Source organism: Aythya marila (assembly GCF_965140915.1).
Source record: "Aythya marila genome assembly, chromosome: 9".
Classification (NCBI taxonomy): Eukaryota; Metazoa; Chordata; class Aves; order Anseriformes; family Anatidae; genus Aythya; species Aythya marila.
The window spans coordinates 14,945,139-14,961,176 of NC_139050.1; the positions used below are offsets into that span (position 1 = coordinate 14,945,139).

Below are 16,038 nucleotides of genomic sequence, written 5' to 3' on the forward strand. Positions count from 1 at the left end.
TGATCTTGCCCAAGCAGCAAAGGAGCTAAATTAGCATCACCTGGGTGATCTGAGGTCTGCCACTTTCTAATTTCTGAGTGCTTGTGTTTGCCAAACAAGCAGCTTATATTTAAAAATATGTTTCTGGCCCGTGATTTCTGTAATTAAATGAACACAAGCTGTACAATTCTGGAGCGCAGCACTGTCAATGGCAAAACAGCCAAAACCTCATCCTGCAAGCGATCAGCAGCCTCGGTGCCACCAAGCCATTACCGACCTCCCTGCCCAGTGCCACCAGAAGCAGAGGGCTCCCAGGCTCCGGCTGGAAGGAGCAAGGCAGCAGCACAGCTCCCAGCACAGCTCCCAGGCCGGATCGGGCCCTGCAGGAGCCCCTCTGGCAGCAGGGAGCCCAGAGCCCAGGGGTGCGGGGCGCAGCCGCTGCTGCTCTGCTTAGCTCCGGCCGCTAGAGAGAGCCCCGGCATCAGGCGTGCTGCTCCCACGAGCAGGTGGAAAAAAAAAAAAAAAAAAAAAAAAAAAAAAAAAAAAAAAAAAAAAAACTGGAAAGACTGGAAAGAAAAAGAAAGCATTTTTGCCACCTTCTTTTTTTTTTTTTTTTTTTTTTCCCCTTTTTATCTTTTTTTCCTTATTTTTTTTTTCCTCCAAGATTGCTATCTTTTATTTTTCTTGTTACTCCAAATTAGTTTTCGTGCTTTTATTTTTGATTTGCTTTCCGCTTCTCAGGGAAGAGCAGGGCTGGGAGGAGAAGGAGTAGGTAGAATCAACAAGCAGTTCTCATGCTTCTTACATGGGATATGCTGGGGGAAAGGCTTCTCACCAGAAAGGGCTGGATTGCACGCCATGGCTAACACTGAAGCTGAGTTCAGCCATGCAAGGAACTGATGAAAAAAACTGATAATATACCCAGCAACTGGGGGCTTAGAGGCATCAAAACACCTCCATGGGAGCTAGGGGCCCATTTTCAAAGTGTTAGCAGGTTCATACAGCCTTCATGAGTATCCCAGTGGTGATAATTTGTTTTGAAATTACTTGTTTTATTCCTTCAAGAACTCCCAATCCCCTCTTGTTGATTTTTTAAAATTATTTTTTGTTATTATTTTTAGGGTTACCAGCTCATTTTGAATATTTTTGTTCAAAATTAAGGTAGGCTGGACTGGGTCACAGGCTTTGGTAGCCCATGTGGTGAAACCTTCCTTTGTTTCTGGGGATTTGCTCTATCTGCACTTCAGCAGATCAGAAGGCTATATAGGGAACACCAAGTGCTTCCAGCTGAGCAGAAAGCAACTTCCAAGTTGCAGTGAGTGGTCCTGGGGGTCTCACCAGGCAGCTCATCCTGATTTCCAGCAGACAACTTCTGTCCAACCTGCCTGAGGACCACAGAGAAGAAAAGCCCCCCCCCCGCTGGGCCTACCTGCTTCTGATGGGGCCGTTCCTGTTGCTCAGGACCTGTGAGGGTGCTGCTCTCTTCCCAGCTGGGAGTGCAGAGGACTGAGAACAGGAGGGCTAGGAGGTATCAGCCTCAGTCAGCTGTTTCTTAGCCTACAGAGAGCCAAGCTGGCATTAATTTGCACCTTTACACAGCTGAATTAACTCCTGCCGTCAGGAGAGCTGGGTTAGGCTCCCAGAGGAGCAAGCATCAGGAGGACCTGGACTTCTGCTGGAGGCAATTACAAATCATGTTCCTGGAGCACTCTGTGGTGACAAGCACGTGTATGGCCTTGCCATGGGCACTGCCTGCACCTGGGGAGGATGAAGAGGTGAAGAAAGCTGCAGTGTGCAGTACACTTTGGGGTTGTGCTCAGGCCAGGTGCTGGTGTGCTTCTGCACCAGCTCACCTGCTGCACGGGTCAGAAACCCTACTAGTGAGGCAGGAACATGCTCTTCTCCCTCGTAATTAGGCACTGGATATGTCAACCGTGTTTTAATGAAGTTGGGACAGCATCCAAATCTAAAACAGGCGGGGAAGAAAATATCCTGTGATGTGGCATTATGCTGGTAAGATGTAAATAGGAATCATGTGGTGGTGCTGGAGCTCCAGCACCAGCTAGGGGCTGTTTGCTTGGAGCAGGGTCTTGAAAGGCCACAAAGTGAGTCATCGGAGTTGAGCAAGGAAGACAGATCTGGGGAAAGGGCAGCTCAGGGGAGCGATTACTAAGGCAAGAGCAGCACCAGGGGAAAGGAGACAATGTGAAATCTGAGGTGTCAGTGCTAGAGCAGCTGCCTGCCATCAGCAAAATGAACTAGGGGCATTTGGCACAGTCATTGGGGGGTGGAAGAACACCAGGGAATGGGTACAGGTGGGAAATGGCAGCTGCAATCTGCAAATCCTACCTTGCAGAGCAAGATGGAGCAGCCAGATGGGCAACTGGGCTGCTGGGTACCCAGCAATGCTGACTTCAAGCAGTCTCTGCTGGCTTACCTTTCTCACAGGTGGAAAATACCTGGGGAAACTTGGATCCGTCACCTGCAGCATGATGGATCACCAGCCACATCCGTACAGTTTGAGCTGGGTATGACTTGGAAACCCAGAGATCAGCAATTCCTCTAGTTCAGCCAAAAATCTTTTTTAAGTCCCCAGGCGCTCTTCAATGTTCCTTTTGTGGCTCCCACGTACAACCCTCCATGCAGGCATTCACGCAGCAGGTGAGAGATGCTGCTCGGGGCTCCAGCTGGCCCCCTTCCCACCACAGCCCCGCGCAGCCTAACGCTTAACCAAGTGCCAAGGCTGGCATGAAAGGAGCCTTTCAAAGGAAACAGACCAACCCAGTAATTTCAGACAGGAGGCTAAAATAAATTGTAAGTTGGCAGAGCTCTTGGCACTTCTGAGTGCCTTGTATTTACAGGCTCTTCCTCCGCTAGCCATGTCCCAGTATTTTTAATTATCTGTTTTGTTGGTCCCTGCCTCTGCTCACTAGCAATACCTAAGGGACTTTGAGATGGAGGCGGTGGGAGGTAAAGATGATGTAAAAGTGATTCAAAGCAGTCAGGCAGTGCTCTACAGGCCCTAAAATACCCAAATGAACTCAGCTGGAGACAGGGCACTCATCCCTGCACAGACCCGAGCCCAAGCCCCTGCAGGGACAGCCCAGAGCACCCTGTGTTGTCAAGGGGTGCTCTGCTCCCCCGTGCAACAGTTGTTCCTGGCAAGCAGAGGGGAACAAGTGAATAAACAAACATTTGCAAAAGGTTTTAGAGTTTGGACCTGAGATTTGCAGTTAATGTTTAGTAGCCTGCCCTTTTGTGTTCTGCTGCAAGCTGAATTCATGACTTGGAAATGGCTTCGTCGGCTCGTGTTTGAGTTGTGTGGTTGTATCCTCACCTGCTGCCTTTGAAGACAGAGCATTTGTCACGTTTTCTTATTGCCTTCCGTCACACCACTGCAGGTCTAAGCTGTTATTGGGAAACTTCAAGAAGGTATTTTGCAAACTAAAAGCCATGTTAACAGAAAGGGGAAAAAAAAGTATCTTACTTTTGCAAATAATTACACAGCTTTATTATTCAGTATCACAGTCTCAGGAAATGAAACAGTCCAGATCCCTTCCAAGACATTACACAGCCTTTTTCCATCTCTCTGGCCACAAAATAATCAAATTAAATACAAATCGTTGTTTTGCTACATCTATTAAATTGGAAGAACACAATTATTGGTAGAACCAGCTAAGCTCCAGGAGCTAGGGGTGGAATGAAGCACTGCCTTCCCCTTCTCTTGCATAACCCACGGAGGGCACAGCCAACAGGACACACCAAACAAGCCTCCAACTCGCAGCAGGGAAAAGAACCCAATTCAGCGTTCCCAGAAAAGCACACGGAGGGACAGAAGGATGCAGTCAATAACAAAATACAATGGTTTATTGAACAAAACGGGGCAAGGCAATGTTCCCTTTACATTCAACGAATTCAGGAGTATGAAGCAAAACATGCTATACACACACGGACACGATACTTTGGTTAAATGTCATTCAGAAGTTCTATGCCAAACCTGGTTAAATTAGAGTGAACAGTCAAAAATAAGAAAGAAGAGGCTTGCATAGACAGATTATTGTCAGTGCATGATTTATATATTTAAGAATTAGCTGTTGCAACACAGGATACACTTTGCAGCTCTGAGGAATTTAAACCAATCCACTAATCCATCTCCTCGTATGGCTAACATTTAGATTCAACAGGCTGAAAGCTTACCCTGAAGAGCTAAACTAGACAACCGCAGTCTCTCTGAGGCAGTTAGCTATATTGCAGTACGCAGATGCAGCTGGAGACACACTGTGGAGTCTACTTAAGAGTGAACACTGATACAGTGAAACTTGTTTGCTGTGAAATAGGAAATGCTTGCGTGTGCTGTTGTCCTCTCCGGGACCCTCCTGTGAAGAGCATCAACTGCACAGCTTAAGCCTTGCCCTGTGCTATCCAAGAGGAGGCAGCAGCAGCTGGTATTTCCAGCCCAGAGGCTGAGGGCAGTGCAGCTTCTCAACACAAGACGTGTGTAGTGCAGCCTGTCTGAGGCATGGCAGTCCAAGTGGCATGTGTGCAGCACAGCTCAACCCTCCACGACAGCCCTGCACGGCCAGAAGTGTGTTATGGCACATTTCAGAGTACAGATAACTGGAGTCTCTGTAGGTTTATGCCTGTCCTTCACAAGAAGAGACAAGCAGCCTGTGGTGTGTGTTATGTGAGGGGCACTGCTGTGCCTCAGTGCTGTATCCCACACCCACCTCCCAAAGCAACTGCAAAACTAAGCATTGAGAGAGAGTGGGGCAGAACCAGAACAGTCCCTCTGCTGGGGACGGATATAGGGCAGCCTCAAAGTCATCCCCAAATGGGAACTGCTGCTGCTGCAGCTGCCTCCTTGGGCATCACCACCACAAAGAGAACAGCAGAGAACTTGGTCGCCTGTCAGTCCCTGCTCTGAGCTGCGCTTTGTTTCCTACTGCACCTGAACACAGCCTTGCAGCATCAGTGCTGCCATGAGGAATAGCAGGAGCAGTCTGATTCAGCTGGCAGATGCCCAGGAGAAGTACTTCTTGCAGAGAATATGAGTTTTACGGACTGGCTGCACTATATTGCAGGAGTGTAAACTAAGTAGGGGAATCCTCACACTGTCTCCAAAGTGCTCCCCTTGTACATAAATTAGCAATCCACAGTTAGTTTGCATACAGGTTAACATGAAGTAAAATAAAAACCTTGATAATAAAAAATATATAATATACACATTGATCAATAAACTGAACGAATACCCTCTAATGTAACAGTGGCTGTAGTTTGGCACAAAATAAAAAACTCAAAGGTCTAGCACTGTAAAAAAAAATCTTTTTTTCTTATGATTGTTATTAAACTTGATTCATATCCTGACAGGTGGGAATGCAGAGATATAAAAATACTGTACATACAAGATCCCTTTTACAGAGTGAAGCAGACTGCAGCATTTGCAACTTCTACCCTTCCTCCCCACGAGGAGGAAATTCAATGATGAGACTTAACCTATCCCCTAACAGCTGATATTTCCCCACCCCCATTAAGTTCAAAACCATGAAGTTCTTTAAAAAAAGATTAACCTGTTTGATCTATTCCCGTGACGACAACCGCTTCTCACTGCAGGAAGCTGTACAGTCCAAGTTTTAAGACAGTTATTTCGTAGCAAGGTGACTCAGATCAGACTGTCGAAGACGTTGAGTATCCCTGCACGTAAGGCACGATCACTCAGGTTCGCCTCACCTCTTCTGCGGACCACTGTGCTTTGGACGGAGGCGAGGTGGCGGCGAGAGCTCTTGCTGGTGAGATGTGCCTGCTATGGAGGTTAGGAAGTGCCAGGATTTCACGGTGATGGACTTTCCACACGGTGCTTGTTGCTTTGTTAATGCACATGGTAAGAAAGGGATGCAAGAGCTGAGTGACCTGGGCAGGGGTTCCTGCAAGAGCTCTGACATGCTTGTTACATCCAGAGCAAAACCATAGGCAGAGCTACTGAAACTTGGTAACTGAAGACACACACACACACACGAAGTTAAACATTTCTCTGCCATGGATAGGAGATTTTGCTCTGGCTGTTCCTTTGTAAAAGAACGGCTTCAGTGATGCTGGTTTTGCATCTCCCTGACTCTCAGCAGAGCTGTGGCTGCTGAGCTCTAAGAAGTATTGGCTCCTTTTTCATCCCTGGTCTCAACTCTTGTTGACTTCAGTGGGGCCATGGAAGTGGCTACTAAACAGACAAGTCCAGTTGCAACTTTTGCCTCGGGAACACCGTGTCTGCACGAAGCCCACAAGGCATGTCAGGTAAGCAATTGCTCTGTTTACCCCCCATTTATTAAATGCTTTTCTCAGCTATCATTCTTAGCATTCCTCCCTGTAGACAGAGGTGCCAGCTCCCTTCTAGCAAATCCTCGAGGCCCTCCTATTTACAAGGGCTACAGAAAAAACAAACAGGAGAAGAAATGCAAGGGACAGCAAATGAATAAAGACAAGGAATAAGACTAAAAAGTTAAGCACTAAGGGAAGACATAGAGCAAAGCAGCCCCGGAGCATTCAGCGGTCCCTGAAAACATCCAAGGAAGTAGCAGACGCTCCTGGGTACTTCCCTTGAGCTCCCTTTTCTTGGTGCCACAGTTGGGCAGCTTGGCTGGCCCGAGGAGGCCATTGAGGAGATCCTGCAGCTTCACGGAGCAGGCACTGGGGCATTCTTTGGACTTTACCCAACTTCCAAACAAGATCAACCATAATTTTCTCTTATAGCATTTCCACTCACTCCCACTGAAGTCAACAGCCTGGATACTCCTAAGCATCTTTCCTGATTTAATAGGTTCTTCCTGTGTCAGCAGGCTCAGGGCCTTCACAACTTTCCTGAATAGAAGACAGAAGTTACATCAGCCAACTGCAGTGCAAGTCAGCTACAGAAGCCCAGGGAGGGCTGAGTTAGTTGGTGGTTTTCCCTTGCCTTGTGCAGAGGGTCACCAGTTTCCCATGGACAGTCAGTATAAAGCACAATTGCTTTCTTATTTGGTAGGATTTTTCCCCATCCGATTTTCCTAAGTGCCCCTGATGATACAAGCTGGGGTACTTGTAAAAGTATTAGTTCGTAAAACCCCACCAGGCATCCATTTCACAAAAATATACACACTCTAACGGCAAGGAGGGAGAAAAATCCCAACACAAAAAAAAAAAAAAAAGGCATTTTCAGCAGTAGAAATTTTGACTGTTACATGAAATACAAAAATAAACTTTTATAAAGTAAAATCATTGCAAATGAGGTTGCCACATTAACCCAAGTTATCTAACAAAAAAAATACGGTCTCTGTTGTTGTTTTTTCCTGATCATTTAAAAACATTAACACTTCTGAATGGACAAAGGTGGAACAAAAAGAGGGCTCAAGGCAAGGACAGTAAAATCTAGCCTCTGGCTGGAAAATTTCCTGAGAAAAAAGAGCAAACAAGCAAAAGCTTGCGACTCACTTGAAGACTCATCATGCAGGTAAGCAAGCCTATGGGCTGGAAGCAAGGGTACACAGCTAACAGGTTGCTGCTGATCCAGTCTAACTTCACAACATTTTTGGCTGGTGCATGCCTGGAGCAGAGGCCTATTGGGGCTGTCTGGTACTTCACAGGGAGTGAGCTGGTGCCAACATCCCAGGGGGTAAGAGATGGAAGCTTGAGCTGTTGAGCAAGGCAAGGCAAGGCACGGGCTCATGCTGTAGTGTTAAATGATGCCCTTGCAACTTATGTGAAAAATGAGTTGCCTCACATTCCTAGTGATTTGTCTCAGTAGCTATCCTGACCAAGGACAAGAGCCAAGGTTAAAGCCTTTCAGCTGCCTTTGGGCTTGAATTGTGCATTAGTGCAAGAGCAGAGAGCCACGATCTCTTCCGACTTCCTATCCGACTCCACGCCAGCATTCACTCTCCACAAAGCTCCACAGAGCTGTCAGGCTCCTTTCCCAGGCAGCTGCACAGATCGGTGGCAAGAGCGAGCACAGTCTCAGCTCTGCCTGCACCCTCCTCAGCAAAGCCAGCAGCAGGACTGCAGCTACCAGCAGCAGCAGCAGAGCACAGCAGGACAGCCTCTGTGCTGGGCTGCAAGTGCAACAGGAGCACCGCAGGAGGCTCTGCTGCCATGAGTGAGACTGCCAAGGGAATAACTAACCTGTACTGCCTGGGCAGACTCCAAGCCAGTGTCCAGCTACTCAGCCTTGCAGTTTAAAAATGCACTTGGAAATACATGGGAAAAAAAAAAAAAAAGGTTAGCAAGACAAAAGAATTGGAGTGACAGAAGGCAAAGGGAAAAAGGCTACTTGTTACTGCAAGAGCAGAATGATTTTCAAAGAGTGGAAGGAAAACAAGCCATCAAAAGGGGAAAAAATAAAGGAAAAAAGCACTGCATGGGCAGACGTGTACAGAGAACTTAAACTTGGATACACTGCTGTACCCTGGAGAGCAATAGTTTCAACCTGACTGGAGCCTGCCTCAGGTGCTGGACAGAGCAGCGCAGAGAAGAAGCAGTTAGCAGAGACATTTTGCAGACTGTTTGGCACTCTGTCTCTACCTCAAAGTTGCTTTTAACAGTAGCTTTTGGATTCAATGCTCTATGCCCATATGGCCCTCCTTCAATCCTATGTTTACAAGACACACTCATGTTCTGACATAAGTTACTGTGCTCAAGTGCATCAGCAGCTGAGCTAGGAGGTACAGTAGCTCCCCCGTGGCTTCAGTGAAATTCCTTAGCTTGTACCACCTGGAAGCTCAAAGCAGGTGACCACAGAGATCCCCGCAGGCACTGAAATATGTTTGCGTGATTATTCCCAATCCACAACTCCCAGCTTCATCAACTCCCTGGCATGCCTTAAAAGTCATGCACCCAAGATCTAATTTCAGTTGAAGTAGTTCTTCCTCTTAACTGTCCTATCTGATACCCTGGAGCTAAACGCATGGTTACGCGCCCTAACCAAATTGCTGGAAACCCTAGAAAGAAATACAGCAGTTAAGAAGTTTTGTTCTAGAGGCAATTTCTTCCTCACCAGTCCCAGGTTCTAGCTTTGGATGGCACACACTGTGAGGATACTCTCTCCTTCCTGCAAGCTACCGTGACTGTCAGATTGGCTCAGCTCTCTTATCCAGCAGCAGAAGCAGCACACATTCCCTTTAACAACTCTTTGCTCAGTCATCCTAATATGGAAAGAACTTGGACTTGAGATTTTCTGCTGCGTTGCCATAACCCAGCTCATATGTTGGATTTTTCTCCCTTTTGTATGTGCATCTCTACTCGTCCTATTTGTCAAAACTCCAGCCAAAGTTTAAAAATAAATGAAAGCCTCAAAGGAATAAGAGGGAGCTGTTAAATCAGCTAGCTGATTCACACAGCTCAGTGGCGGCTAGATTGTACTGCACTGCTTAAGTGATCACATATGAGTAAGAAATTGAAACGAACAAGTGTTCCTTATTAATATGATGACACTTAAAAAGGAGATCCTGGGAGTGGAAGGTGGACCCCCCCATGGGGTAAGGAATTGAGAAAGTTGCCTGGCAATTCCAGTAATGTTTGCTACAGAAGAGTCAGTACCAAAGCGAAGGCTAGCACAGTTTACTGCTTCCTACGGGAACCTGGAAAACAAAACAGAAAGGAGAAACAGGTTGTAAGGATAGGTCCTGGTAAAGAAAATACTACCTGCAGTCATCTTACTTGTACTGCCCTCTTGGATCTCTGATGTCAAAGAGGGAACTGTACATTACTTTACTCCAGCAAAGGGAGGGATAGATCCACAAGATACCCATTTCTCGCAGGCTGTGAATGGCACCACAGTCACATTTCACAGCCTTGCTAAGGAAAACAGAAGGATCACTGGGCTTACAGACTATATAAACTGCCATCAACTTTCCAGCTCTTTTGATGAATACAGAACACAAAAGCATCCAAAACTTCAAATTTTGGCAAGAAAACTGTCCACATTTAAGTTATAATCAGTGGAGTTGGAAAAAATCTGAGTCTACCTCTGGCTGCACCTTTCTTCCTCAGAGCCTCTAAAGATAACTCAGACAAGTGGCACACAGATTTCAAGAACTGGGGGGGAGGGCGATCCTTCACTGCTCCGGTGCCAAATTATTTCAGGAAACAAGCCAACAAAGCAGTGCTGAGATGCTACAGGAATAAAACAAGCCTGTTCTCAGACCAAGCTTCTATACAATCATCCCATCCACATGCCAGACAGGAGATACTCTGAGGCTTTTTTTGTCATGTATTGGATCATTTGATATTAGTGAGTCACCTAAAACTCATCACATCATTGTCTTCATGTTATTTCTCCTTCATTTGCTGCCTGGATTCACAGTCATTCATCATTAAGAGATCACACAGGACAAGCAGAGAGCATTTTGACAAACTCGAGGCAAACCAGTTCAGCTTTTCCCTCTCTCAGCCAGCAATGTGCTCAGCAAGCAGAACTCACTGAGTAGCATCTCCTGCCTGTTGGGGCAATAACATCCATTCCTCCTCTATGACTATTCCTCTTTCAAACACCCTGTCCTCCAGGCTGGCTACGCGAGGAAAACAATCCACAATAACCCACATGTTAGGCCAGCTGTGGACTTGTTCCTACCTTTAGGAGAGTGCTCAGGTTTGGAAAACTGACGTAAGGGGCTGGACTGGCTTGTGTAATACCGAGCATGTTCGAAGTCATCAAGGAGAGGCTGTGACCTGCCAAACAAAAGGCAGCAGAAGGGAAAAAAATGCATAAGAACATTGTGGGGGGACACAGGAGGAACAACAGGATGGGACAGTAACAAAATTAAAAGGCACAAGAGTATGGCAGAAGGATCACCTCAGCTGCCTGGTATGTCCCTGCCAGTTTAAAGCAAACTGATTTGGGCTTTCCACTTGCAGACCAGCTCCTCTGAGCACAGCCTGTTACTGTTCATATGGTGAGAAATACCTAGTGTTCAGCACTTCCCATGGTCTGCTTTCATTTAATAATGGTTTCAATTTTTCAGGAGACAAAGAATTTCCATTATGAAATTTGATGCAAACCTCACTCAAAAGGAAAGAGAAAAGTTTCAAAGAGTTTAATGCTTGCCTTGTTTCACCCTAGAACATTTTAATGAGATCTGTCTTCCCCTGCACACCTTCATTGTTTTGTTTGCAAATTAAACAAAAGCTTCTAAGCTCCTATCAGGATTGGAAATCAAAACCACCAGGGTCACTTACAGGATTCTGTCTCACACCAGGAGCATTAGGCCAGGGTACAAAGCGATTCAGAAGATGCACTGCATTACGGCACGTTCCCATCACTTCTGGGATGAGGCACCCCAAAGCACAACACGCACGCTGCAGTGGGGTGTCCACACACAGCAGCAGTGTACAGGGCATAAATGGGGAGCAGGGACACAAGGGATCAGCTGTGCAAATGCAGCACGATTACTCCTTCCCACCCAGAGATGACATTTGGTTTCACATCCCCAGAAGTTTTGTTTTGTTTTTAACCCTCTTGGTACTTCTCTGCCATTTTACAAATGTCACTGCACAAGCTCATCAATCTCTGTCAGCGCCGGGCAGGAAGACCAGTATGGCCAGCAGCCACAAGCACAGCGAGTGACGCATGTCACCGAGCACCTCACGAGCTCTGTGCCAGACGTCTCCTTTTAATGCTAAAAGCTCTGCTCTCTGCCAACCCCCTCGTGGGTCAGGCTGGCCGCCCCATGACTGCTCCCCAGGACTCAGCTCCTGTGCAGCTTCCTGAGTGCATCTCCCCAGTTTTACTAGCCACGCGTTCAGCTCACCTTACAGACTTGTCACCTTTGTGTCTCTGGGTTTCAGGCCCTTCTTTTGACCTTGAGCGCGGGGACTCGCTTGCATCATGCTGACAAGAAGAATAAAAAGCAGTTCAACTGGCTGTCCACATGCCTTGTGAGACAGCAGCCAGCGTGTCGAGACTGCCTCAGCTCCACACAACCCTTTTGTGCTCAGCTTTTGCACACTGAGCATGCTGACACATGCAAATGGCAGGATCAGGACTAACTTACGATAACTGAAACTCAGCCTTGCTGAGCCAAACTTAAGCTTTGCTCTAAATTCAGGACAGTGCTGGGGGACCCTTCCCAAAGCTGAGGTCAAGTGCATACAGTCCATGTTAATGGCTGCACGCAGCACGGCTGAGCATGAGGGACCAGCTGCACAAAGCTGTGCTGCTGCAACTGCTCCAACATGGTAAGGAGTCTGAAAACATCAGCTACCTCCAGCTGGCCCCAAGATTAACTGAACACCTCCTTTAGCACATTAGGAAGGCAGATTATGAAATCTGTTTCTTATCACCTTCCACAACGGCTAGCCAAGATCCTGCAGTATTACACTAAAACCTAGCCTAGGCTCGATATACTCATTACTTCATAATAAAATTGGCTCAGCTGTGCTGTCCGTGTACCTGTGGTGAACAAACAGAACTACTGCTTTTACAGTTACAGCAAGGACTTCGGTAGAGAAAAAGTCCTGCAGCAGGAGGGCTGACAGTGCTTCAGGGAGGCCATGAGGTGCTGTGACATCCACCACCAGCCTCCACGGCCACAGTCTAAGGCATACATTACTTGAGACTGAGTCTAAAGAGTATCTAACCAAGGATAGGGCTCCAAAAGCTTAGGAAGCAGCTGAGTAACAGGCAGCAAGACCCTTCGCATGCAAGGGTCTGTACCATTCCTCTTGGTCTCATCACACACCCCCACCTCCCTCTGGAACAATGTTATAGGATTTCACTTGGGAGACCTCCTGAAGCTTGACATACCTTCCAGTCTTGATCATGCCTCTTCTTTTCAAAGGAAGACTTTTCTCTCTCCTTCCCTTTCTTGAAAGCCTTTTTTTCCTCAGCCATCAAGAGACGGGCAATTTCCTGAAAGGGAAAATACAGACAGCATGTCAGAGGTTGTATTGCTATTCTCAGTTTGAGCTGTTTAAAATCTCTCCTATGGACTGCTAAGTTAGATGGGTGCAAAGCCAGGATTCTACCTGAGCCTGTGATCAGGGACCAAACGACAGAGCAGAAGTGAGACTGACTACATGCTGAACGCCCAGAGGATCCCAAATTGCCTGGTTTTTGTTTGCAGAGCCTTTCAGCCCTTTGTTTCTTTTCCTTCAGTATTGGGTTCATCTTCCAGCATCTCTGATAGTCTCCTACAGTGTTCAGTTACAAGAGATGCTCTTCTTCAGCCAAGAAGAGCACTTCCTTTGTCAAAGTTGCAACAGGCAACACAACTCCCTGTTAAGCTAACCTGAACATGAAAACTAGCCAGAAACACCCCCCGGAGGCCTGAGATTCCCCTACATGGGGAAAAACAAACAACTAGAGGGTCAGAGTAGACAAATAGGGCTTAGCAGTCTCCACAAGTAAAATGCTACAAACATTTAGCTTCTTGCTCACCTCATCCTGGGCCACTTGAGCTGCCTTCTGATCTGCTTGGTTGGCCTGAAAAGAAAAAAATGAGACAAAACTGTAAAACCTCTAACATTATTAAGACCCATCAAACGACTGGGCAAGGCAGGCACCTATACAAATACACTGCCATCCTCTCCAAATATATTAAATTAACTCAATAATATTAAATTAACTCAATACGTACCTCATAACCCAGACAGTGGCATTTCAGCTGAGTTTTTTCCCCATCTATCCGGGAAGCCACACCACAATACATTGCCCTTTCTCCCACCCCTAGCCCAGGAAAGGCTCTGGCCTGTTCCAGTTCTCAGCTCACCAACCATACTGCCCAAATGCCATCTTCACCTGCCTGCAAGCATTCATTTAACATCACCCTCTCCTGCCATTTAGTTTTTGGATATGTAATTCAGGAAAAAAAGGCTGTACTGGGTCAACACCAGCCTTCACTGCATGTGCAGTTATGGGTGGCAGAGCTGACCACCAGAATGCACAGCAGCAAGGCCCCGGTCTTAAAAGTCGTAGATACACGTTAGCGGTTTCCAAATTCAAGATGTCACTGAGTACCTTAATTGTTTCATGATGACTAATGCATCCCCTCTACTCACCAGGAGCTCTTCCTCTTGCAGTTTCCGAGCAATCTCAGCATCAGACAATTCCTGTTCCCTTAGGGGTTTATCATAAGTGGCTTGCCTCATCCCCCTCAGCTTAGTTCCTACAGAATTAGGAGAGAGAACAATCAGCTCACCCATTTCCCAAATGCTTCAGAAAGGAAATCCCCACCGTCTCCTCAGCCTCTTGCAGAGCCCCACTCGAGGGGACCACAGACCACTATGAGGTACCTGCCAGGCAGACATTTTGAGGTGCAGCATGCACCTTAGAATAAGTTTTTTCTATACATATAGTTACACCACGTCTTACAAGGCAAATGAACTGTACGCTACAAGAGCCATGCCTCTTGCTTCAGCTTTCAGTGGCACAGCGATGCTAGCAAAGGAATTGAATCACAGATTTTTCACACACCATCAATTCAGACAGCGGAGAGCAGCCTAATGTGCTACAAGCACAGCAGAGTCCTTAAACACACCTCTGGAGCAGCGCGGGCTGCAAGAGATGTCTGGGACAGGCACACAATGTTTCTGACAATTTCATGCTTTGGCCTGACCCACGAATTTCACAATTCATAGTGAGAAAACAGCCATGTAAACATTTCTGGAGTTCACGCAAGGTTCAGTTCTTGCTTTGAGTACAGAGGTTTTTTTGGTTTTGATTTTTTCTGAAGTGTTTATTTAAAGGTAAACCACCTACAAGTGGTTTAAATGTTGCATTTTGGAGTCTCTCCGTGGTCTATCTGCAATAGGCCAAAGGAGTCCCCCCGTATCCCCGTTATAAAATGCGTGATCTCATTCCTGTACAATGAATGCCTTCTCCTTCCATCTGCAGCCTGAACTGTATTGTTCAGCTATCTCAGACATCTAAATGAGCTCTCTGCTTTATGTCTGAGGTACACAAATACTCCAGCTGTCTGTCTGTGTCTCTCCCAGCCCAAACTCAGAAAATAAGCTTCACTCAAAACTTCCATGCTTCCAGCACTCTGCACGCTGATTATAAATACATTACAGCTTAGTGGGCCACATATCAGCTTCCTTCTGATCAGGTAAGACCAAGGAAAAAAAATAGTTTTTAGAGGTCAATAGGTTATCTTCTGTGCATCTATCAACAAACTACCATTGTACTCCACCAAATACCCCAAATGCTTCAAGCTGTGGGCCAGAGACCTGATGCATCAACCCCAAATCAAAACATGGAATAGGAAAATACCAGCTCTTCAGGTATTAAATGTGGTATATGGGGTATTTTTGCTTTTTTGCTCTGATTAAATTTAGGTCAACAGATCCAATGACTTTAAGCAACATTTCAGCAACAAGTAACACCCCTCTTACACATGACCCTAGCATGAAAAGAAAACTTCTGGCTCTTCTGGCAGTTACAGTTAAGTGCACGGCTCAGCCTTGCCAGAAGAGTATGACTGATCCAAGCTGTGAAACGCTGCAGTCTCAGACCAGCACACAAACTCCACCGAAAAGCATCAGCTTGGTCAGAGTTAAATTATTCAAACTGCTTCCAAGGCCACTATAAGCACAGTTTTACCCCACCAGAACAGCTTCACTGACAGACTTTCATACACCATTGCCCCCATGAAGAGCAAAACTGTGTTTCCAGAATTGTTCACTGAACAGCCAAGACTGAGTTTGCTTTATACAGACTGGTACCAGTCTTGATTTGGTCAGAAAGCAATGATAAACATTACTCACACATCACTTCTGCCCACACTCAGGAGCACAAAGCCCGCCCCAATTCCCTCAGGAAGAGGATGTGAGCTTCTGGCTGCCCTGACCCCACACGAGGGTGATCAGAGTCCGAGTCATTCCATCCCATGCTGTATCAGGGCACATCACAACTTACTGACTATATGAAGGCCTGATTAACACCCCCCACTTCCCCACAGAAAACTTTTGCATGAAGACAACAAAAGAACAATTCTCCTGGCATCTCTGAACACAGACATGCTTCATCTTCCTCACCTTACCCACGTAAGGACCAGCTGGATGCCATAATGTAGGAGTTTCCCAGCCTGTGGCATACACAGT

The 16,038-nt window shown here is 46.5% G+C and overlaps 1 protein-coding gene across 2 annotated transcripts in view; it reads right to left on the bottom strand.

Moving 5' to 3' along the window:
* Nucleotides 1-3,819: 3,819 nt before the first annotated feature.
* Nucleotides 3,820-16,038, bottom strand: part of CCDC50 (coiled-coil domain containing 50) — a 40,416-nt gene continuing 28,197 nt past the window's right edge. For both annotated transcript variants that reach the window (XM_082767023.1, XM_082767024.1), the window contains 6 exons: nucleotides 13,996-14,102; nucleotides 13,376-13,420; nucleotides 12,743-12,847; nucleotides 11,748-11,827; nucleotides 10,571-10,668; nucleotides 3,820-9,578 (listed from right to left, as the gene is read on the bottom strand). In XM_082767023.1, the coding sequence (XP_082623149.1) occupies nucleotides 9,559-9,578; nucleotides 10,571-10,668; nucleotides 11,748-11,827; nucleotides 12,743-12,847; nucleotides 13,376-13,420; nucleotides 13,996-14,102 (455 nt within the window). In that variant the 3' untranslated portion in view covers nucleotides 3,820-9,558. The remainder of the gene's footprint in view (nucleotides 9,579-10,570; nucleotides 10,669-11,747; nucleotides 11,828-12,742; nucleotides 12,848-13,375; nucleotides 13,421-13,995; nucleotides 14,103-16,038) is intronic.